Here is a 25,020-nt window from a genome sequence, read left to right on the forward strand (position 1 = left end):
TAGGCCTATGATGAGGCAATACCAGCATGTTTATGAAAGACATTTTGAAAGAAACCTCAATGCCTGAGGTATGTGTAATTGCAGTTTAAATTTGCTTCTTCCTCTATTATCTGTTAAATCTTATAATTTCTTTTAAAACTGTAGGTGTTTGTCATGTACAGAATGAGTGACTCAATGTGTGTTTCAGGGAAAGCCTCCCTCTGAGGAGTACCTAATAAAACTCTGTGGAGACATTCTGAGAAGTGAGTATTCATCCTTGTTCAAGGTCATTATTCTCCAGAGAACAGAGAGCTTGAGCAGATTTCCCTTGTTTTAATATGAACAAGCTTGATGTGTAAAAAGCTTATAATAAGATGAGATGCCCAAATAAATCAGTTTGATTAAATCCATGTTCACTATAGTGGAGTTATCGCATCTTTTGCATTTTGTTTTGTATTAACGGGGTCGTATTATACATTCTCATTATTTTTTTCCCTGTCGTCCACTTATAATGTGATTCTATTTTTATTATTATTATTTTGCACCAAAAAACACAATTGAATTGGTCATAATTTGGTCTTTCATGGCTATATCTTTACAGAGTAGTTTCAACAGATAGTCTTTTTGAACTAGGGAGGAAGTTTTAAGTTGTGCAATCATTAGTACAATTAAAACTTTTGTTATGAAAGAGCAAGCCAATTTTGATTTCTCTCAATATGACCCCTTTTAACAGCAATGGACTCAATGGCATATATGGGGTGTTCTGTAATCTCTATTGTAATACATCTCTTTCAGATCAGCTACCTCAGCTCTTGCAAATGATGAGTCCTCCGCACTGTAAAAATTGTGAGACTGTTAAAGGACCACCGGGACAGCCTGGAGCTCCAGGGCCTAAAGGTTCCAATGGGCCCCCTGGTTATCCTGGTACTCCTGGTACTCAGGGCTACCCAGGGCCCCTGGGCATCCAAGGACCCCCAGGCGTCAAAGGTAAGAGAGATATAAGACTATACAAATTCTAAATTGTGTTAATACATTTGGCTTTGTTGTTGGTTTTATTTTAATTGCATAATAGTATTTGTACTCTTTTAGGGGATATGGGCCCACATGGATTGAAGGGCAATAAAGGAGAGAGCAGGCCAGGACATCCAGGGCCTCCAGGAGACACAGGTATAGTGGAATTATTAAATAACAAGCTTGAGGCTTCTGTTTTTCTTGTAGATGGATGGATGGGTTGTTAAAAAAAATAAGGTCGTCTGAGATGATAAAAATTAGAATCTAGTTTAAAACATGTGTCAAGTTTGTAGCAATGTAATATTTGTGCTATGTTGGTTTTAATCATTTTTGTACAAAAAATTTAAGAAAATCTGAATTTCTGAAAAATCTGAAGTATTATCATATGGGCAGTGCCAGCGCTAAAAGCAGAACAAGATTTTGAACAAGACTCTTGCTATTTCTGTTATACATAGATATGACAGAAGCAGTAAGAGTAGTATGGTTAGTATGCCATTCCTAATATGGCCATTGTATGCAACGCTTTTCATGCACTGTTCAAAGCACTGTTTGACACCCTGATGCGAATCGTGTAAATGATATATATATATATATATATATATATATATATATATATATATATATATATATATATATATATATATATATATCTGTTATGTTCCCTGTTGTCTTTTGTTCTGTGTTTCTATATTCACGTTCATGTCATGTTTCCCTGTCTACTCCGTGTTTTCCTTTTCACCCGTCACTGTTCATGCTCCATGTCACGTTTTCCTTGTTGTCCGCCCCGTGTTTCACTGTTCTTGTCTTAAACTACATTTCCCACCATCCACCTGCCATCAGCACAACCATTTTGGTTCATTGTTCTCACCTGTGTCCAATCCAGTCATCACTCCCTGTGTATTTAAGCCCTGCGTTTTGTTCACTCCCGGTCGATTGTTGAATGTTTGATATTGTCACCTTGATATTCCTGGTCTGTGTTCCCTGCCCGAGTTCGTTGTTCTTGTTATTTTGAGTTCTTTGTTCATGTTATTTTCCCCATTGCGGGTTTTCCTTTGTTTGTTTATTTGTTTAAATAAAAGTTAACTGCGATTGGATCCGCACCTTCTCGTCTGCCTTCACTTCTGCCTCACATCATAACAGAACAATCGACCCAAACAATGGATCCAGCAGTCTTGCGGGCAAACTACCGGCTGCTCTGTTTGCGTCAGGAGGACCGTCCCTTAGAAGACCACATTCGAGACTTCCTTATGTTGGCAAGCTTCACCGACTTCCCGGACTCTGCCTTGGTGGTCTTCTTCCGAGACAACTTAAACTCTTCGGTGAAGGAGCGGTTGCCTCTGACTACGAGCGGCTGGACCCTCCGCGACCTCCTGGAGGCGACCCTACTGTTGTGCGGCTCTCCGTTCACTGTGGGCGTTTCCAGGAAGGACCCTACCCCACCACCTACAGCGGAGACTCTCCAGTCGTCCCTGGCGCTCCCGTCACGCCGACCAGGGACAGCGTTCCAGCGTCGCCAGTCGCCTTCCACGAGCCAGCGCGGCCCGCCGTCTGCCGGAGGAGGAGAGAAGACGGGCTTCCGCCTCCCGGTCGCGCCTGCCCGATTTGCGAGCCAGAGCCCACGCATGTCACCGTGAGCGAGCCCGAATCCTCGTCAACCACGGTAACCCAGCCAGAGCCTGTAGCCTCAGACGTCAGTGAGCCAGTGCCGCTAGCCTCAGACGTCAATGAGCCAGTGCCGCTAGCCTCAACCGTCAATGAGCCAGTGCCGCAAGCCTCAAACGTCAATGAGCCAGCGCCTGTGGCCTCGACCGTCCCTGAGCCAGCGCCTGTGGCCTCGACCGTCCCTGAGCCAGCGCCTGTGGCCTCGACCGTCCCTGAGCCAGCGCCTGTGGCCTCGACCGTCCCAGAGCCAGTGCCAGTAGCCGTGACCGTCCAAGAGCCAGTGCCAGAAGCCTTGACCGTCCAAGAGCCAGTGCCAGAAGCCTTGACCGTCCAAGAGCCAGTGCCAGTAGCCATGACCGTCCAAGAGCCAGTGCCAATGGTCGTGACCGTCCAAGAGCCAGCGCCTCTCGAGCCCCCTAGGGTTCCGCCTCCCAAGTCTCTCAAGTCTCTCGAGTCTTCCAGGGCTCCTCCTCCCGAGCTTTCCAGAGCTCCGCCTTCCGAGTTTCCCGAGCTTTCCAGAGCTCCGCCTTCCGAGTTTCCCGAGCTTTCCAGAGCTCCACCTTCCGAGCTTTCCAGAGCTCCGCCTTCCGAGCTTTCCAGAGCTCCGCCTTCCGAGCTTTCCAGAGCTCCGCCTTCCGAGTTTCCCGAGCTTTCCAGAGCTCCGCCTTCCGAGCTTTCCAGAGCTCCGCCTCCCGAGCTTTCCAGAGCTCCGCCTCCAGAGCTTTCCAGAGCTCCGCCTTCCGAGCTTTCCAGAGCTCCGCCTTCCGAGCTTTCCAGAGCTCCGCCTTCCGAGTTTCCCGAGCTTTCCAGAGCTCCGCCTCCCGAGCTTTCCAGGGCTCCACCTCTTAAGTCTCTCGAGTCTTCCAGGGCTCCGTCTCTCGAGCCTCCCGAGCCTCCCAGGGCTCCGCCTCTCGAGCCTCCCAGGGCTACGCCCCTCAATCCTCTCGAGCCTCCCAGGGCTCCGCCCCTCAAGCCTCTCGAGCCTCCCAGGGCTCCGCCCCTCAAGCCTCTCGAGCCTTCCAGGGCTTCGCCTCTCGAGCCTCCCAGGGCTCCGCCTCTCAAGCCTCTCGAGCCTCCCAGGGCTCCGCCCCTCAAGCCTCTCGAGCCTTCCAGGGCTCCGCCCCTCAAGCCTCTCGAGCCTCCCAGGGCTCCGCCCCTCAAGCCTCTCGAGCCTTCCAGGGCTCCGCCCCTCAAGCCTCTCGAGCCTTCCAGGGCTCCACCCCTCAAGCCTCTCGAGACTTCCAGGGCTCCGCCTCTCGAGCCTTCCAGGGCTCCGCCCCTCAAGCCTCTCGAGCCTTCCAGGGCTCCGCCCCTCAAGCCTCTCGAGCCTTCCAGGGCACCGCCCCTCAAGCCTCTCGAGCCTTCCAGGGCTCCGCCCCTCAAGCCTCTCTAACCTTCCAGGGCTCCGCCCCTCAAGCCTCTCGAGCCTTCCAGGGCTCCGCCTCTCAAGCCTCTCGAGCCTTCCAGGGCTCCGCCTCTCAAGCCCCTCGAGCTTCCCAGGGCTCTACCCTTCAAGCCTCTCGAGCCATCCACGGCTCTGCCTTCCGCGCCTCCTCCAGAGCCTCCTACGGCTCTGCCTTCGGAGCCTCCTGCGGCTCCGCCTCCAGAGCCTTCTGCGACTCCGCCTCCAGAGCCTTCTGCGGCTCCGCCTCCAGAGCCTCCAGCGGCTCCATCTCCTGAGCCTTCCTTGGCTCCGTCTCCTGTGCCTTCCTCAGCTCTGTCCCCGGAGCCTTCCAGGCCTCCGCCTCAAGAACTGTCTACGGCGCCACCGCCCTCAGCTCCGCCTCCTGAGCCTCCAGAGCCTCCCTCTGCTCCGCCTCCTGAGCTTTCCAGGGCTTCGCCCCCCGAGCCTCCTACGGCTCCGCCTCCAGAGCCTCCAGAGCCTTCTAGGGCTCCGCCTCTAGAACCTCCTTCGGCTCCGCCTCCTGAGCCTCCCTCAGCTCCGCCTTCTGAGCCTTCTACGCCATCGCCTCCCCCGGCTCCACCTCCCGAGCCTCCTTCGGCTCCGTCTCCTGAGCCTTCCGCGGCGCCGCCTCCCAAGCCTTCTACGGCTCCGCCCACAGGGTACACCATGGCTCTGCCTGCCTCTGCTCCGCCCCCAGGGTCTCCTGCGGCCCTGCCTATGCCTCCTGCGGCGCCGCCACCCAAGTCTTCGACTGCCCGCCTCAGAGGTCCTCCTTGGCTCCGCCTCACGCGGCTCCGCCAGCTCCCCCAGTGGCCACACCTCCCAGGTCCCCTGAACCGACCATTGGCCCACGACCACCTCCCAGGCCACCGAAGCTGGCCTCTATCCTGTGGCCTCCTCCCAGGGCTTCTGACCCTGTTCCCGTCCTGTGGCCTCCACCCAGGCCTCCTGCCCCTGTTCCTGTCCTGAGTCCTCTTCCCTGGCCTCCTGACCCAGTCCCTGCCCAGTGGCCTCCTCCCAGGCCCCCGACCTGGTCCCTGTCCTTGCCAAGTGGCCAGCTCCGGGCCATCTAAACCGGCCTCTGTTCTGCGGCCACCTGACCCTGGTCCCTTGACACACCCCCATAGACTGCTTGCCTGCCCTCTCGGCCTCCATGGTCTATCTGTCTACCCTCTCCACCTCCCTGGACTGCCTTTGTGCCCCCGTGGACTGCCTAATTGCCCCTTGTGCCCCCGTGGACTGCCTAATTGCCCCTTGTGCCCCTGTGGACTGCCTAATTGCCCCTTATGCCCCCATGGACTACCTAATTGCCCCTTGTGCCCCCGTGGACTGCCTGATTTCCCCTTGTGCCTCCTTGGACTGTCCCTGTACCCATTGTGCCCCCTTTGGTCTGTCTGTTTTTCCCCTGTCCTAATCCCTCACCCCTTGGACATTTATTTTTTTTTGTTGTTCTTGTTGTTTTCTTTAGGACCGTCTGGATTCCGGTCCTTTTGAGGGGGGGTTATGTTATGTTCCCTGTTGTCTTTTGTTTTTTGTACTGTTATTGTGAAGTTTAGTTTAGTTCCTGTTTTGGTTTGTTGTAGTTTCTTTTATTCTGTCATGTTCACTGTTGTCTTTTGTTCTGTGTTTCTATATTCACGTTCATGTCATGTTTCCCTGTCTACTCCGTGTTTTCCTTTTCACCCGTCACTGTTCATGCTCCATGTCACGTTTTCCTTGTTGTCCGCCCGTGTTTCACTGTTCTTGTCTTAAACTACATTTCCCACCATCCACCTGCCATCAGCACGGCCATTTTGGTTCATTGTTCTCACCTGTGTCCAATCCAGTCATCACTCCCTGTGTATTTAAGCCCTGCGTTTTGTTCACTCCCGGTCGATTGTTGAATGTTTGATATTGTCACCTTGATATTCCTGGTCTGTGTTCCCTGCCCGAGTTCGTTGTTCTTGTTATTTTGAGTTCTTTGTTCATGTTATTTTCCCCATTGCGGGTTTTCCTTTGTTTGTTTATTTGTTTAAATAAAAGTTAACTGCGATTGGATCCGCACCTTCTCGTCTGCCTTCACTTCTGCCTCACATCATAACAATATCAGAATGAGATTTATTGCCAAGTGTTCTCACGTACACAAGGTGATAGGAGAAACAATTGCACACAGAACATTACTGTGAGACACAAAATATAAAATACGGTAAGAGTATAAATAAACATACAAATAATAGGACATATAACAGAATGGTGTATGTACAGGTGCAAGTGGAAATGTATGTGCAATGAAGGGGTATGTACTGTTATTGAATTAAATATGTGAATATACATATGTACATGAGATATGTATTTGCATTATTGCACTATGGGGAGTCCTGAGGCAGTTTCATTGTTAATGTGGAAAATGGCCTGTGGGTAAAAACTGTTCTTGTGCCTGGATGTCCTGGTGCTCAGTGCTCTGTAGTGCCGGCCGGAGAGCAATAGTTCAAAGAGGGAGTGGGCAGGGTGCGTGGGGTCCGGAGTGATTTTACCTGCTTGTTTCCTCATTCTGGAGACGTACAGGTCTTGGAGGGTGGGCAAGGAGGCACCAATAATCTTCTCTGCAGTCCTGACTGTCTGTTTTTGTTTCCTTCTGTCTGATTTGGTGGCTGAACCAAACCAGACAATTATAGATGTACACCAGACAGACTCAATGACTGCATAGTAGAACTGTGTCAGCAGCTCCTGTGGTAGGTTGAACTTCCTCAGCTGGTGAAAGATGTACAACCTCTGCTGAGCCTTCTTCACAATGGAGTCTATGTGGGTGTCCCACTTCAGGTCCTGAGCGATGGTGTAGCCCAAGAACCTGAATGACTGCTGCCACAGTGCTGTTCTCACTTTTTTGAGTGTGTTCAGTTCAAGGTTGTTGTAACTGCAGCAGACAGCCAGCTGATCAACCTCCTGTCTGTATGCAGACTTGTCACCATCACGGATGAGGCCAATGACCGAGGAGTCATCTGCAGACTTCAGGAGCTTGACAGTGGGGTCCTCTGCAGTACAGTTATTTGTGTAAAGGGAGAAAAGCAGTGGAGAGAAAAAGCATTCCTGAGGAGCACCAGTGCTATTTATGAGGGTCCCGGAGGTTTCACCAGTCTCACTAGCTGCTGCTTATCTGTCAGAAAGCTGGTGATCCATCGACTGATTGGGGTGGGCATGGAGAGCTGGGTCAGTTTGGTTGAGAAAAGATCAGCCATGATGGTTTTGAAGGGTAAACTAAAGTCCACAAATAGGATCCTTGCATTAGTCTCAGGTCTGTTGTGGTGTTACAGTATATAATGCAGTCCCATATTGACAGCATCATCCACAGACAGTTTGCTCGGTTAGCAAACTAAAGGGGGTCCAGCAGGGGTCCAGTGATGTCCTTCAGGTAGGCCAAAACCAGTCTCTCAAATGACTTTATGACCACAGACATGAGAGCGACAGGTCTGTATTCATTAAGTCCTGTGATTTTTTTTTTTTGGGGGGGGGGACTGTAATGATGGTGGAGCATTTAAAGCAGCAGGGAACTTCACACTGCTCCAGTGATCTATTGAAGATATGTGTGAAGATGGGTGCCAGTTGGTCAGAGCATGCTTATATATAGGCAGATGAAAAACTATCTACAGGCTTAGCTGATTTTAGTGTCTGCTTTTAGGTCTGGAGAAGATGAACCAGACAGTGATCAGAGAGTCCTAAAACTGCACGTGGGACAGAGAGATATGCATCCTTTAATTTAATTTTAGGGCCAGTGGTGTAACAGTGGTCCAGAATATTTATTTCTCTGGTCGGGCATGTGATGTGTTATTTGTATATTGGCAGTTCATGGGTGAGGTTAGCTTTATTAAAATATCCCAGAAAAATAATAAGTGAGCTCGGGTGTTGTTGCTGCATGTTTGTGATGTGATCAGCAAGCTGTTGCAACACAGCATTCACGCATGCTTGTAGCGGGATATAAACACTCTCCAGAATGAACAAGTAGAAAGGCTTACAGATAAAGAGCGCTTCCAAATTAGGACAACACATCTTCTTCAAAGATGTTACATCTGTACACTAACTTTCGTTGATGTAAAAGCATGTTCTATCGGGAAGACACGCAGGCTTGAGTGAAGTTTAAGATACCATTTATTTGATAAATGTAAAACAGAAAGTAATGTCTCTCTCTTTGGCGTAGGCCCCGTCCGGCGGTCCGAGGGAGTTGTACCCGGAACCGTCATGTCCTGCCGGAGATAGGAGGCAGGGGCGAGGAGCCTACCCCCGTGCGGGACATGGCTTAACCTGTGGTGGTGGGGTGGTGGAGGTTGCCGTGTTAGCACACTGAAACAGCAATGTGATAGATTGTGAGGAGACTTATAAAGCAATGGCTTACATGTGTGGCTAGGAATTACCCAGCAAATGATGTGATGATGTACAGCTGCTAGTCTTCCATTTCCACCGCCTCTCGTTTTCCCTGATGATTCTGCAAACACGATCCGCTCTGAACATCTGGAAGCCCGGCAGATAAAACGCACAGTCCAGGATGGCTTCATTCAGCCAGGTTTCCATGAAACACAGAGCAGCATGTTTCTTACTTACAAAAGTACTTATTTGTTTGAGTGAGCTGAAGCAGTTCGTCCGTTTTGTTGGCAAGGGAGCGGACATTCGCCAGATGAATATTCGGCAGCCTACAGCCACATTGACGAAGCTTCACAAGCATGCGGCTCACTTCCCCCACGTGCGTCTTTTAGATTACATGTAGAGCACCGCTGTGCCTCCAACTAAGATGTCTAATAAAACGTCTGAATAATCAAACACCAGAAAAACTTTTTCAGGTATGCTCTGCCAAATATTCAGCAGTTCATCCCTGGTGACAAACTAACAAAAGTAACAAAAAAGCTAGAGTGCTCCACACTGAAGCCGCCATCTGTGGCACCATCGTTATCTTATATATATATATATATATATATATATATATCCATCCACCCATACATTCATCCATCCATCCAGCCATCCATCAATCCATACGTTAAAATAAATACAGAAAGTTATAAAATGTATTCTTATTATTACATTATAAACAAGATACACAATCAATGAAATACAACACAACAACAAGTATTGTGTAATTGTAAGACTTTTATTCCCTTTCTGCATATGTTGAATTCCCTTTTGGCATCAACAGGGATCCAGGGCCCCCACGGCAGTGATGGCATTGGTAGTCCGGGTTCTCCAGGAATACCAGGTAAATCTGGGACTCCAGGCATTCCGGGGAAGCAAGGTGTTCCTGGGCCAGCCGGTGTGTGTGACATGTCCATCTGTTACCAAGCCTATAACCTCAGGGATGAACGCTACAGTAAAGGGCCTGATTTCTAACATACACATACTAGGATGAACACATGGGCTCAGCTCTCATACTGCCAGAAGTGCCTCAACCAATCCAGAGGAATTTACTAACATGGCTTAGGACAGGAAATTGTCTGTCCAATGCATATCAATGGCGTTTAGATACATTTTAAGAATTTAAAGAAGTGCCAACACCATTAATGGAAATATCATCTGGGAACAACTAGGGTACAAAGGCAGTATGTGAAATAATATAGCAAGAACAGTACTGTGGATGGATGTGAATATTTACTTTTTCACGCAATTACTTTTTAATACTAATTAATTATAGGATGACTGATGTGGAACAATATCAGAAGTAGTACAACAAAATAAAAATAATGTGCTTAATTATGAAAACTTTGTAATAAAATAAATATATTGTTGTCAAAAAGGTACTTTTGCAGCATGACAATGCAATGTACGTCTGCAATAATAAAAGTGTTAGGTTGTTGAAGATGTAAAAGAATAAGTGCATTCAGGGAAAGGAATTAAGAAATACTGGGTACAGGCTTTAAATGTTTTTGTTTGTTTTGGGCATGAAATTGCCCTTAAATTAGATTTTTTTGTCAGTACATGCTGGCAAGATTTTGATTGGCCATTTTTTGAAGAACAGACTCAACAATCATCTCAATTAACTTGGGTCGATTAAATAATATATATTTTTAAGTATATACATATTTTTTATTATTATTTGCACAGCCTGAAGTGGAAAAAAATCCATGCTTTCTTCACTGAGTCTTTAAGCCAAAAATACAGTATTTATTCAATTTTCTGTATTCAGTGACTCGTGAATTTATTCTTATCTCTTGGCAGTGAAAAAAATAAAGCTGTGTGTGAAAAAAAAAAGAAAAAGTTTGATAGATGTAATTATTCTAAATAGCCTTTTTTTGTGTTGTGAATGCATACTATCTTCTAACTTGTTAAATAAAGTTTTTTTTTTCCCAATACATTTTTTCATCCTTTAATGGTTATAATATCATCATTTTATCTCAACTTCTCTTATGTTATCTTTTGTTAGACCATTCTTATGTATTGATCTACATCTTTGCTTTGTTGTTTTATTCATATATTGTATTTCCATACATTTTAACACATTAGTTTAAAACACTTTGTTTTAAAGGCCTTTGCTGTCAGAAGCTAAGAACAAAAGCAGAAATCCCAAATGACAGTAAAAAAAAAAAAGATTCTGCATCCGTGTTGCTGTTACTGAAAGCTGCGTTGATTCTGACTAGTTTTGTAAATCAGGAAAATGATGCAAGTTATTACTAATTTATCTCTGAGTTTCCTAAGAGCTCTATTATTTGCTATAAGGATGGCTTTGTTCAAAATACAATAAAAACGAACAGGTCTTGCTGTTGTGGTTTCATAAAAATGAACATTGTGTTAATTAGTGAATAAACTCAAGTTGGTTGTTGAAAAAATTCCTGGGTCATCAAATTATAGGAATTGGGTGATGATTTCAAACTATAATTCAGACATTCTCTACACAAACATACAGTACACACTACTTTGTTGTGGTTCTACCTTAGAGGACAGTTTCTACTGATGCATTTGGCAGACAAACAGTGAAAAGTGCTTTGTGGATGTGGAAAATTAAATCTTTACTGATTTTCTTTGTGATTAACTTTATTGTTTTTATGTTTGGGGTCCCACAGACCCTAATGGCAAAAGTGTAAAAATGGTAATAGTAATTTCAAAATAAATATTGAAGCTTTAAGCATCACAGCAAAGGAGGCTTCACAGAAATGTGATCCATTCTAGTAACAATGGTTAAATTCAAATAGAGAAACAATATATATATATATATATATATATATATATATATATATATATATATATATATATATATATATATATATATATATATAAAATTACAAAATAATTATTTGTTTGAGAAAGCAGAAGCAGTTCGTCCATTTTGTTGGCGAGGAGCGAACCTTACAGGTACATATACATATATATACATACATATATATATATATATATATATATATATATATATAGTCTGTTGTCGGATTCAACTAAAAACAATTTAGATGTTTGTTGTCAGGAAAAAAGCTATATATATATATATATATATATATATATATATATATATATTTAAGCAATTTCACACAAGCAAGAGTGCAATATGGCCCTACATCAGCACTGCTGTGATTTGTTTAAAGGCCGAGTGCCATAGGTAATCACAGCAGTGCTGATTTAGGGCCATATAGCACAATTGTGAGTGTGATATTGCTTATATACAACAGTTCAATGAAAAAGAACATTTTTAAAAATGAGGAAAAACTGAGTACGGTCATAAAAACGACTACTTTCTTACGCGGTGGATCAGAATCTGCCGATGCAGGTTCAAAACAAATGTTGCGTCCAAGCCTCTGTTAGTAATTCAAAAATGTCACTTCAGAAATAGTATCATGGCTTGTGCTGTTTCTGACAAGTTATTGTTAAATAAGAATGTATGTGTGTGTGTGTGTGTGTGTATGTGAGTGAGAGTGTGTGTGTGTGTGAGAGAGAGTGAGATGGAGTGTGTGTGATCACCTGTTGCCACACCCAAGAAGAGATACTGTCAGCTTTCTGGAGATCAGCTATCTCAGTGGAAAAATAGCATACAATCAGGGGTATTTCTCCCTATTTCGCGGTAGCTGGTGAGCAAGGATCGATCACTATAGAAACCGCAATGTCCTCCGCCATTTTTAAACAGCACTAATTGTGTAATTAATCATTCTGATGTGTCTCTCAGCTGTGATGAGCCACAATGCTGAAGTTGTTTGTTTAAAGCAGTTTAAATCTCCTAGCTTTAGTAGTGTAGTTTAGACAAGTGATCACAAAGAGCTGTTTTATAGACACTAGCTGAAACGGATTCTCTTCACACCACCTAACTGGCTGACATATGTAATGTCAAAAACAAAAGTCTAACAGTAGCTCTTAACACAAATGCGAAGCATGGTGTCAGACCATCAGTGCTCATGGAATGTATCTTGTCCAATCAGATTCGAGGACCGTAACTAAATTATATATATATATATATATATATTTTTTTTTAAGAATATGAACTTTTAGATCATATTATACATTTTTTGTTTGTTTATGAGGATGTAACATGTATGTAACATCATACAAAGGTCACTATACTGTCCATGCACATAATGTGTCCTAATACTCTGTTTTCTCAGTTGTTTTATGAGAACGTCACTTGGCATTGTGATGAAGATAACATCATTACTATTGGAACAATGTAGATTTCATCACTTACAAAATGACTGTGCAAACAATCATAGTGGATTTCAAAAACAATCCAGATTCATATGCGATATGAAAAAAGCCATTGTTTCTGTTTCAATCAATTTGAACCTAGTAAAAACACATTGCAGAACCAACCATTACTGTGAGTTATTGGTGGGACCTTTTATTTTATTTTATTTATTGGTTTATTTGTATAGGGACTGAACAAAAACAAGATTTCAGCACAAAAACATAAAGATGCATTGTTCATGAGATGCAGGAGATTAGCACATGCTAATTTGCATCTCAGTTCTTAGATAGGCTTTTTTAAATTAAAAACTACGTAAATCAAAAAATATAAAAAATCATATAACAAAATTAATAAATACATAAATTCCAAGTTTGCTCTCAACCCTGGTAACATATAGCATAAAAGATTAGACCAAAAATTCATTGAGAATTATAAATTAGTACAGCTCTGATTTCTATTAAACCAGCGCTTAACTAATATTATGAAAGATTCTTAGTATTTTTTTATTTGATTTTAGATGGTAGCAGGTTCTAGAGTTGGGAACCCTACACAGAAAAAGCCCTTTGCCATCAAGTTGTTTTGCAATAGACAGGAGGGCAGTAGAATAACAATGAGCACAGGAAATGGTAACTGTAGGGCTGACTAATTAGAAACCAAACACATTTTGTCCAAACAATGGTAGATGGGAGAATCTGAAACCTTTTAAAAACCATTAACACTACACCTTTAACATGTTTGTATAAATCCATACAACCTGCTAATTTGCTAAATAAATATATATTTATTTTAAAAGACAGCTGTCATCATTTGATATTAATGCATCAATATTCACAACCTTCACAAATTATCTCATAATATATTTTATTTTAAAACAGTCCAATGGATTTACATCTTTGCTAGGTTGTTTTATTCATATATTGTACTTCATTTTCAAATATATTTCTATACATTTTACAGTAACACACTTGAATGAAACTCTCTGTTTTTATGATTGATACTGTCACAAGCTAAGGACAAAGGTAGCAATTTCAATTGACTGTAAAACCCATTAAAATACCTGTTTTATATTAATATTCTTGATGCTGTTAATTAAAGCTGCATAAAGTGAATTTTTTAAAGTGATTCACACGATCATAAATCGTGTAAACAATGCAAGTTCTGACTAATTGCTTAAAATCTTTATTACTTGAGGTAGAGATGGCTTTGTAGAAAAGATAATAAAAGGTAATAATAAATAATACGTCTTGCTGGTTTTAGGTTTATGGATTCATCACTGAAAACCCTAATAAGTTCATTGTACTCATTTGATTGAGTAAACTTGTCCCCTCAATTCCACTGAGTAATGTGGTCTCCCAAAACTTGAGTTTCCCCACCTGTCGCTCACTTTGACATTGCGTCGAAGAAGTGACCCTAGGGGTCTCTCTTGAGCGCCGAATATGCCTCTGATCTAAGAAAAAAAGCAGACAGTATTTGCATACCCCGCCCCCGGACATACGGGTATAAAAGCAGAGAAATACGTCGAGTTCATTCAGAAATTTTCTTCGGAGCCAATGGTCGTGTATGCAGTCAGCTGCTAGTTACACACACTTTCCTGTTCCTCTGACGCCTGCCTGCTGTTGGATTTACGGCGCACTTCAGTGGCTTTCTCCTTCCCTGCACAGCAGTGCAGTTTGCCTGTGGGCACTTCAACAGCGCAAAACTAAAAGAGTTTATTTAAAAGAGTGATTTTCTTTGAAAGAGTATTTTACTCTAAAAGAGCAAATACACAGCAGGTGTTGAAAGTCCTTTTCAGGACGCGTCTTTATAAAGATGCCCTTCTGCCCCTGTGTAGTTCCTGGATGCGGTCGAGTGCTCTCCGCTTCAGACGGCCACAGACGTTGTCTCGTGTGTCTGGGTTGCGATCACACCGAGGCAGCGTTTGTGGACGGTTCGTGTTCTCACTGCGAGAACATGACCATGGCAACGTTGCGGTCGCAGCTCGCTTTCAATAGAAAGCATGCCACTCCAACCGCCCCCCGCATTGCTCCTTCTTCCCACGGGATTGAGGACGATGCGGCTGGTGATGGAGGCTATCTAGGGATGGCAGCAGGTGCAGCTCCACGGGTACGCCCCCTCGGACCACCCGCCCCCCCGGCACACCCGTTGACTACCGTTCATGCTCGAGAAAACAGCGGCTTCCCTTACAGCCAGCCTGCCTATCCTCTAGAGCTCAAGGTGGATGAGCTCGCCGCCGCATCAGAGAGCACGGACAGTCTGACGCTGATGACTCCCCTGGGCTTCCGCCTTCGGGCCAGCACGCCCAGGCTGAGGCTGACGCGCAGATGTCCGGTATGCTTGCCCGGGCTGTCGCCAGCGTGGGGCTGGACTGGAACCCTCCGTCCTCCCCACAGCCATTGCGGTTGGATGACTGGTTCCTTGGGGCTCCATGCTGCTTCCGCTTCCTGGAAGTGCATGATGAGCTGACGTCTGCATGGAGGGCACCCCTCTCCACACCTCACAAAGCCACTCGCTCATCCGCTCTCGCTACACTTGACGGCGGAGCGGCCCACGGGTACACGGCGATTCCCTAGGTGGACAGGGCTGTTGTGCTCCACCTGTTTCCCGAGAACCCTACAACCTGGCGGGGTCACCCAGTACTCCCCTCAAAGTCCTGTAGGACAACGTCTTCATTGACTGCCAAAGCCTACAGCGCCACTGGATACGCTGATGGACATGGCCCTCCTGCAAGTCCACCAGGCCAAGGCACTGAAAGATCTGCACGGGGGTAGCCCTGATCCCAACATGCTGCAGGAACTGCACTCAGCGACTGACCTTGCTCACAGAGCCACGAAGTTCACAGCGCAGTCACTCGGGCAGGCGATGCCCACACTCGTGGTCCAGGGACATCATCTGTGGCTGAACTTGGTCGAGATGCATGAGACCAACAAACTGTTTCCCAGTTCGGCCTCTCGGCGACACCGTCAAGGACTTTACCCAGCAGTTCTCCGCGGTGAAGAAACAGATGGAGGCCATCTCGCATATCCTGTCCTACCGCAAACCTGCCGCCATGGGCCATGCTCCATCTGCTCACCGAGGGCGACCTCCTGTGGCGAAGAAATGCCCTGCTCCGCCTCAACCCAGGCCCAGCTCTCAGCCCACGCGTCGAGCACCCCGCAGAAAGTCGACGCCCCCCGTCTCACGGACCACCTCGAGGACCTGCAAGGCTCCCAGGCGCTCCTGAGTCGATCAACCCAGGGACCAAGATGTTAGCACCGGAGCAGGTAAGCAGACTGCTCCGTCCCCCGGTGGAGGGCTGGAAGGAGAATCTTTTGTTGAATTTATTTAATTCTCAGTAAAACAGATATTTCCTTTGTCTCTGGGTGACCTGGCCTGCAAATGCCGTTCTCATGGCTGAAGACCCACAGAGGTGTGCAGTTAGGTCAGTGGTCTTATTCCTGCAGGAGAGGTTGGAGGGGAGGCTGTCCCCTTCCACCTTGAAGGTGTATGTTGCTGCTATCGCGGCCCACCATGACGCAGTATATGGCAAGTCTTTGGGCAAGCACGACTTAATCATCAGGTTCCTAAGAGGCGCTCGGCTGTTAAATCCTTCCCGGCCAAGCCTGTTCCCCTCCTGGGAACTCTCAGTGTTCCTCACGGGCCTTCAGAGACCCCCCTTTGAGCCGCTAGGTTCAGTTGGACTCAGGGCCCTGCAAGCGTGGATCTGGGTAAGACCCCCTTCCCACGATGTGTGTAAGGGCCCCAGCCGCTTGGCTCTATGCAAGAAACTTAGAGAGAAAAGAGGCCCGGCTTGACTCGGCCCATTGTCGCCTTGTTCCCCTATTTATTATAACCAGAAGGATTCCGATGACTTTTACGTATGTGGCATTGGGGAAGGGTACGTGCAGTCTGACACAACTGGTCACCTTTGCACGTGAAATACTTGCCCGCTCTCTTGTCAGCAGTACACGTACACGGCTCAGCGCATGGTGTGATTTAAATTGGACCCCTTGTGTTGCTTCTTCGACACAACGTCGAAGTGAGTGACAGACAGGGAATGTCTAGGTTACATATGTAACCTCCGTTCCCTGATGCAGTCCTCCCGATCACGTCGCTGAGCCGAGCCACTGTGGTGGCCGGACCATTTCTGGCTCCTCAGAAACTCCTGAATGAACTCGACGTATTTCTCCACTTTTATACTCGTATGCCTGGGGGCAGGGTATGCAAATACTGTATGCCTAATTCTCATTGGCCCTTTTTCATAGATCAGAGGCATATTCGGCATACAAGAGAGACCCCTAGTGTCGCTTCTTCGACACAACGTCTCATTCCCTCCATCAGGGAACGGAGGTTACAAACATAACCTAGACAATTTATGTTCAATTAACTTGGTTTTCAAGTAGAGTGAACTTAACTATCTAAGTTGAATTAACTACATGCAAGTAGACTTAACTCAGATTTGAATTTAAATATTGTTGTTTCTACTGTTGTACATTTTAATTGAATTGATTACATTTTAGACCAAACAACAGCACAGCTCAAATAAAGATGATAACTGATTCTAGGTCAGCTATTAAATAATTCTTTACAGAAATGCATATATGTGCTTCAGCTTTACATGCACAAAGAGAACTGAGATAGTGTGACCAGGGTCCAACATAACCAAAGAGACACACAGATCACCCTAATGGTGACATTACACCAAACAACTATTTGCAACAAAGGATAAATACTACAAAAAAGAGCTGAAACATCTATGAATTCTTAATAACAATTATTTAAATTCCCCAATCTGTTCCCTCTGACCAAGGAAACATAATTCAAGCAGCAAGGGACTGTGTTTATTCCCCATAGCCTCAATTTTGTACTAAATGTTCTAGTTTTAAACACTTTAAATCTTAAATCTATGGATTTTTAAGAAAAATAAGTTCAGTGAACTTAAATATTTTGAACTTAAATAGAGTTATGAGTCCAAAACTTGACATTTCAAGTAATAATTAAGACAACTTGATTTTTACAGTAATGACAGCTTTAGGGTTTACTGTGATGAAAATTAGTATGTATTTTGTTTTAATGAGTAAACATACTCAAACGCAATTTGGGTGTTGAGATTACTCCCATGTCATCAAATTAAAGGAAGTGGGGATGACTTCAAGAAATGATTCAGATTTTTCACAGACACATACAGTTCACACTACTTTGCTGCTGCTCCACCTTAGAGGACAGTTTCTATTGATGCACTTGGCAGACAATCTGTGAGAAGTGCTTTGGGGTAAGTGGAAAATGAAGTCTCTTGCATTTGTTCATATTATATTGCTGGGGTCTTTGAGACCCCAAGCATAAATAATAGCACGTTTTTCATGGTTAACGTCTGAACCGTCATATCAAGCTCATAAAACATGCTTAACAATTATAAGGTTGATACTTTATGACTTTTCCTAATCTTCCGAGAACAATGAAAATTGACTTGTGGACCACAAACAGCCACACTTTCATTACATTAAAACAGTTAAATTCTTCAAATTGTAGGTAAACACCAAGATGGAATTGTCTGCAACAACAGAGTACTACGAATACGACTCAACCAATGGAAGCCTGTGCAACACCATTGATATAAATGAGTTCTCCAGAAGTTTTCTACCACCCTTCTACTACATCATCTTTGTTGTTAGCGTACTTGGCAATGGAGCAGTGCTGCTCGTCATGTACAAGTTTGAAAAGCTCAACACGGTCACAAATATATTTCTCATCAACCTGGTTGCATCCAACATTATTTTTACCATCACGCTCCCATTTCAAGCTGTCTACCATTCCCACGAGTGGATCTTTGGTGAGGCTCTTTGCAAGTTGGTGAATAGTGCTTATTTTATCGGCTTCTATAGCTCCATCCTCTTCCTCACCCTCATGACGTTTGATCGCTACCTGGCTGTGGTCCATTGTGTGGTGGCTAACAAACAGCGCAGTAGCTGCTATGCTGTAGCACTGTCTATAATCGTCTGGAGCGTTAGTCTCATCGCTAGCCTTGATCCCTTCTTCCATTTCTCTGTACAAGAGGACCAACTAAATGGACTTTTGTGTGAAGATTTCAGTGAGTCTCAATGGAAGGTCTTTAGTCTCTACAAGCAATTTATTTTCTTTTTTATCTTCCCATTTGCTGTATTTGTTTACTGCTACTTCAGGATAATACTAACAGTCATGTACACTCGAATGGTAAAGAAATACAGGACAGTGAGACTAATTTTCATAACTGTCCTTATGTTTTTTGCATGCTGGAGCCCTTATAATATTATACTCATGATATACGAGAACAAAGACCCATACCCATGTGATGACAGCCTTGATGATTATGCAATACGCATAACTAATAACATTGCCCGATTATACTTCTGTATTAACACCGTTTTTTACACCTTCATGGGAAGAAAGTTCCAGAATCATGTACGAAGACTGTTAGTGGATCAAGTTCCATGTTTAATGAACTATATCACTGTCAGCTCAAGCAGCAGGTCGTTAGCTTAAAGAAGCTTGGCAATTATAAATGAGAGGGTGAGAATGACTGTACAGAGTGTTGTGGTTTCATAGTGCTTTTAAAGTAAAAGTACATGCAGTAGTACTGTACACGAAAAGGCAAAATATTTATTCTGTATGACAAACTAGATATACAGTAGTGTTCTTAATTATAAAGAAATTTGTGAATGTTGTTGCCTGGTGTTTATTTGATAATGTTAATAAATGCTCATATTAAAACCAGGGTGATCTCATTTGTATTTATAAGTATCCATACATAATGTGAATTTAAATGTATTTACAAATTTAGAGACACAAATGTTTACATATTCTCTGAAGACTTTTCAATGGCACCACCACAGGTGACAAAGGGTTGCCAACTGTCCAGTATTATCCGGGATGTCCCATATTTTGGCTGCAATTTAGATGTCCCCTATTTTAATGCCGAAACGCTCAAGAGGGAACCAGTTTGGATGGTGAAATTTTGCGTATTGACGGAATTGTTTCCCATAATGAAGAGACAAAATATTCAAGGGGGGACAGCCGAAAGGCTGACGCTTCCCATATTTGCGTGACAAAAGTTAGCGACCCTAGTTGACCAAGGAACCTCATATATCAGTAAATGGTGGAGAAACTTTGTTTGAGAAAGAACCTTTTAATGCCAAATTAGTTTATAAATTACATTTAGATGCAGCTTAGAAAAGTAAAGTAATTTGCACTCAATGTGTTAAACAAATATCTCACATATTAAAAAGACAATAAAATATACATATGAATTCCATTAATTCAGTATTCTACTAACCTCAAAGGATTCGTAAACATTAGTGCTTCTCTAAAGTTGTATATAAGTGAAATAATAATGTTTAAGAAGCTTTCCATACATTGATATCACTGTCTAACCAATTGTAAAAAAAAAGTATGCCAAAGTATACAAATACCTATAAATACAAATGATCATGTTGTATGCAAAATATATAGTATGCAAGCAAATGTAGTGCAAATGTAATGAGTTTTATTGATGCTATGTGATTACTTTCTTTGAATCGGACTGTCAATGGACAAAAAGGAACAAAAATGTAAGAAAACAAACTAAAACAGGAAATATTCCAGTCTACATGTGTATTTCATGAGTAAAGGGGTGGAAGGAAGTGGGCTGAATTAATATTACATAATGCAAGCACATTATTCCTATTATTATTGAGAAATTTCTTTAAATTCCTGTATTATGCATTGCTACACAGATTGCTCTTGCGCAAATTAATGCCTCCTCCTTCCTTTCTGTTTTTGCTTTTTAATTTAACATGTGTGATCGTGACTACAAACTGATTAAAGTAAATCATCCTCTTCAAGGTTTGAATGCATACACGTGTTTCATTTTCACATCTGCGATCCTTGGTCTAGGTGAGATGTACATTTTGTCATTGCATGTTCATGTAAGGTCAGATGCTTTTAGAGATAATTTGTTCCATTCGGAAGCATTATAATAAATTAATTTTTACAATTCATCCATAATGAATATGTATTTGTTCTTTTTCTTTAATTGTTTGCAATTTCAATTTTCACAAAACACTATATGGTCAAAAGTACTGTATGGTAACATACAGTACTAACATCAGTCATATGTGCTTGTTGAACATTAACATTTTAAAACAATTGGCATTAATAGTGAGTGTGTCTTCCATTTACTGCTATAAAATCTTCCACTCTTCTTGGAAGGCTTTCCACTAGATGTTGGAACATGACTGCAGAGATTTGCTCCTATCTTGACACAAGGACATAAGTGAGTTTATGTGCAGTTGGGTCAGTCTGACTCACAGTCTGCGTTGTGAATCATCACAAAAGTGTTCAGGTTGGGCTTTGTGGAGGCCAGTCAAGTTCTTCCACACCAGACTTAGTAAATCATTTCTTTATGGGCCTCGCTTTGTGCACAGGAGAATCGTCATGCTGGAACAGAAAAGGGCCCTCCCTTACTCACAAAACTGGCTACATAAATTAAGGGGCCCAACTAAACCCATTAAATGGTATCCACATGCTGTACTTTTGGCCATATAGAGTACCACTTTTCCTAGCACACTACACCCCAATGTAATTTACTTGTTGTATGTCAGGTGTTAAATAAAACTTCTAACTTCTATTCAACCACTAAAACAAGTGCTAACATTTGCCTCAAACTAGCTGCCTTATAATGCCTTTTCTGTGAAAACCTGATAATGCGATTAGAACTGGGCTCCTGAGGGCCTTCCATCACGCTGCAGTGTGTGATTGCATACGGGGCCCGAGGAGCTTTTGGCCTGTTTGTTGAGAACCTCCCTCCTCAGCGGGGGAGCATAGAGTCTGGAGCAGAGAGCATGATGTGAATGCTGTGCAGAGGAAAGCAGAATACCAGGTTGAGTCACTGGTCAAACCAAAGCAGGGTTAATGACACATAGTCATGTTCAGTATGAGGTGTCTTCAGCTGGTAATTACGGTGGAGGAGTGTGTGGAAACATAGGACAGATAGATTTTTTGCTATGTTGTAAGTTGTTCTCCAGACAAAGAGAAATAGGACAGAAATAAAACTAATATACCTACACTTAATTAGATTTCAGAATGTCTCCAATTAAGTGAAATTATAAGCATAGGAACTCATAAAAGCTTCTTACCATGATAAGGGTAATTTTCAAAATGTGTAAACCTTTTTAATACTTTTCACAAAAAAAGATTGAATATTTTTACAAAATCTTACAAATATATTTTAAATGTTTGTAAGTGGTGAAAAAAATATGTATTTTTAAGGTAATATAAGTAAAATTATTAGAATTGTTGTTATATTTCAGTTATTACTTAGGGCTAAATAAATGTGGGGGATGTAGGTGATTCCAGTGGCCCAATTTGCCCCATTTTAGGGATACATTTAACAATTAACTTTTTTCTAAATTAAAATATGCATACAATTACAAACAAATAAACAGGTAAATAATGTATTATCTAGGGTGACCATACGTCCTTTTTTCCCCGAAACATGTCCTCTTTTTCCTTAAAAAAGCATCAAGCCGGGATTTCTAAACGTCTAAAAGCAAACATGTCCAGGATTTGGCTTTAGTTGCATTATGATGAGCATCTGGTCTAATACTTCATTTTGTGCTTGCACATATTTTCATTGCTTTAACCCAGGTTTGGGGAACCTTTTTTCCATTAAGAGCCATTTGAGTATTTACAAAAGTATTTGCGGGCCATACAATTGCTTGCAATTTCTGATTGTAGGTTGAAATTAATGTATGCATTCCATTACGTGCTCACACACCAAAAACATTCAAATAGCATAACTTATTTTATTTTAGTACATTGACATTCAAAAGAATGCTGGAAAATATTATTTATTTAAATATATTTATGTTATGCTAATAGCTTGCTAATAATAAATAATATAGTTTTTTTAATTTTTTTTCACCTGGTGTTTCATCAAATGCTGCATTGTGGTGACACAATGCAGCATTGATAATAATGTGTCCCGGTTAACATAAATAATAAAAATGAGATTTTTTACTGCTGTTTTCTGAAGGAATGGACCCTTTTCACGCTTCTGCCTATGCAAAAGAGAAGTCGTCATAGTTGGTTAAACTATGGCAGCAATCAGGAAAAACAGTAACTACCAGTGCCACTACAGTGTTCTTGTTTGCACAAATAATGGTATGATATAATTCTTCTTTGATTTTTGTTTGTTGGTGCACCTAAATTACTAATATTAAATCATCTTTTATCTAATAACTAAACCATCAGAAGAGGTTAATTAATATGCATGTGGTTAATATGCACACAGTTTTGCTAGTATTTATCTAACACTACATGTTAGCTCACTATCAAACAGTTGTTAAGTTAATACATGAATGCTATATGGAGAAATATCTTTGTCCATTTATTATGTTGTGCCCATGATGAGAGGCCTCCCTCGGTATCTTTAAATACACAAGCCATGTTGATAAATGGTAGCTTCTTCTTCTTGTCGATCACTCAAATTTACACGCTGGTTCTCTGCGCAAAGGTTGCCGTGCACTGCAGGTCCTCCAGACTGCCAAAGAGCTTACTTTGCACCGTGGTCTTCTTCTCTGGCGTCTGAGGCCATCATTTAGTGGGCAGGACTGCAGTGTATGTTATGTTGTCATACAGGGACACTGGTCTGACTGGCCAATTCTGAACTTGGTGAATAGGTGGTGGTTCATTTGGTTGTGGCCTGTCCTCAGCCTGAATATGAGGACATGCTCTGATCTTGAGAGCAGGTGGTAGGGGTAATTTCGGTTTTATAGTGTTGCTGCAGCCACTTGTTGTGTTGCTTTGCCTTGATGATGGTCTTGGCTTCTTTGTAGGTTGTTGACCTGTCACTCTGTTCCTTTGTAGTGCCTTCCTTTGCCAGAGAGTCTGTGGCTTCGTTGCCTAGTATGTTGCAGTGAGAAGGAAACCCATTGCAGCATGACTGTATGGGCTCTGCACAGGGTGGTCAAGGCAGACAACAGGTCGTTCAGTTATTTGTCTCTTGCAGTATCTAAGGCCTGTAGGACTGACTTTGCATTGCTGAAGAACACAACGTTGTTGAAGGAGAATGGACAGTGTTTGATGTGGGCTGCACCTGTCTTGAGTCTGCTTCAGCCTTGAAGTTGGTGGAGAAGAGGCCAGTGACGAGGGAGATGTGCTCTTCTCTACCTCCTGGGTTCCTGATGTAGATTCTGGCACCACCACTTTTGACAGCCTGAACAGCAGACATGTTGGTGAAAACATGGGTCCAGTTATGTTGGGGGTAGGAGTTGTGGATATGTTCCATGGTGAGGGACCTCTTTTCAGCATCGCTCAGAGAGTTTTTCTTGCCAACGCCAGGAACACTGCAGTGTATCTGGGGTCTTCCATCATCACTCTAGCCTGGGTTCTCAAGGTACTGGGCATATCTTTATGTTCATGGATATCTTGGTGTCTCCTTTCCATGTCTCTTGTCTGGTGGATGGAACTTCCTCTCTTCAGTCCTCCTTTTGTTGCTTGGAACAGTCGGTCTTTAATGGGGTGATTTGATAGTCTTTTGAATTTGGCTGCCTGAGTGAGGAGTTTGGTGTCCTTTCTGTCTTCCATGGGCTCAAGGCCGGTGATAGTTTCCAGCTCTTGGATAGGGGTTGACCGCATGACACCAGTGATGATTCTTGCTGCCTAGTTCTGCACCTTGCTGACACTGTCAAAGGTTGATAAATGGTAGCGATAACAGTGAAAACATTTAATTAAGTTAAAGTATGGTTGAAGTATAAATAAGATGCATGGTATTTCATATATGCAAATTGTCATATATGAAATACCATGCATCTTATTTATAGTTCAACCATACACTATACATATCTCAGCCATGGTGTAAGTGGAATAGTGGAGCTCTAACTCAATTGCTAGTAATAATAATACATTATTATTATTATTATTATTATTAATTAAATTAGATTATTGAATTCAGTTTGATCATCACACAAAGCTGTTGTGGTTTTAAAATATAGTGCACAAGTTGAGTACTTTTTTTTTATAATTTTTTTATTTATTTATTACATTTTTTTCCAATTTATAGCTGTGGTCGCTATTAACTTCTGTTTTATTGAATAGAGCTGTGTGAATGTTCTACAAAAAATATTCCTTTGTGATGCACAGGGAAAAAAAAAAAAGAAAAAAAGATATCATATGGGTTTTTTCCCCAACATGAGTGTGTCAAATTTACATTAAGATTCATTTGGAGGGGGGCTTCCAGCTGTGCCAAATATCAGGTCACAAAATAAATTGATGTTTAAAAATATTATGGTGTAAAGCAGTTCAATGGAAAGGAGGCGAGAACCGGCTCGGCAATATAAATAATATTTTAATGATA

General features: G+C 42.9%; 2 protein-coding genes across 2 annotated transcripts in view; both read left to right on the forward strand.

The window, feature by feature from the left end:
- Positions 1-10,822, forward strand: part of si:dkey-225n22.4 (collagen alpha-1(XXI) chain) — a 77,769-nt gene extending 66,947 nt beyond the window's left edge. Inside the window, exons 27-30 of the mRNA XM_052113430.1 lie at positions 188-242; positions 775-966; positions 1,069-1,146; positions 9,216-10,822. Coding sequence (XP_051969390.1) covers positions 188-242; positions 775-966; positions 1,069-1,146; positions 9,216-9,406 — 516 coding nt within the window. The 3' untranslated portion in view covers positions 9,407-10,822. The remainder of the gene's footprint in view (positions 1-187; positions 243-774; positions 967-1,068; positions 1,147-9,215) is intronic.
- Positions 10,823-17,832: 7,010 nt separating this feature from the next.
- On the forward strand, positions 17,833-19,396 carry ccr12b.2 (chemokine (C-C motif) receptor 12b, tandem duplicate 2). The gene is made up of 2 exons (XM_052114203.1): positions 17,833-17,922; positions 18,180-19,396. Exon 2 carries the CDS (start codon positions 18,192-18,194, stop codon positions 19,167-19,169), a length of 978 nt encoding a protein of 325 aa, XP_051970163.1. The 5' UTR covers positions 17,833-17,922; positions 18,180-18,191; the 3' UTR covers positions 19,170-19,396.
- Positions 19,397-25,020: the final 5,624 nt, after the last annotated feature.

Source organism: Xyrauchen texanus, chromosome 41 (genome assembly GCF_025860055.1).
Source record: "Xyrauchen texanus isolate HMW12.3.18 chromosome 41, RBS_HiC_50CHRs, whole genome shotgun sequence".
Classification (NCBI taxonomy): domain Eukaryota; kingdom Metazoa; phylum Chordata; class Actinopteri; order Cypriniformes; family Catostomidae; genus Xyrauchen; species Xyrauchen texanus.

Bases quoted from the DNA above. Each gene is read 5' to 3' on its own strand.
- ccr12b.2 (XM_052114203.1), top strand. From the start codon at position 18,192: ATGGAATTGTCTGCAACAACAGAGTACTACGAATACGACTCAACCAAT.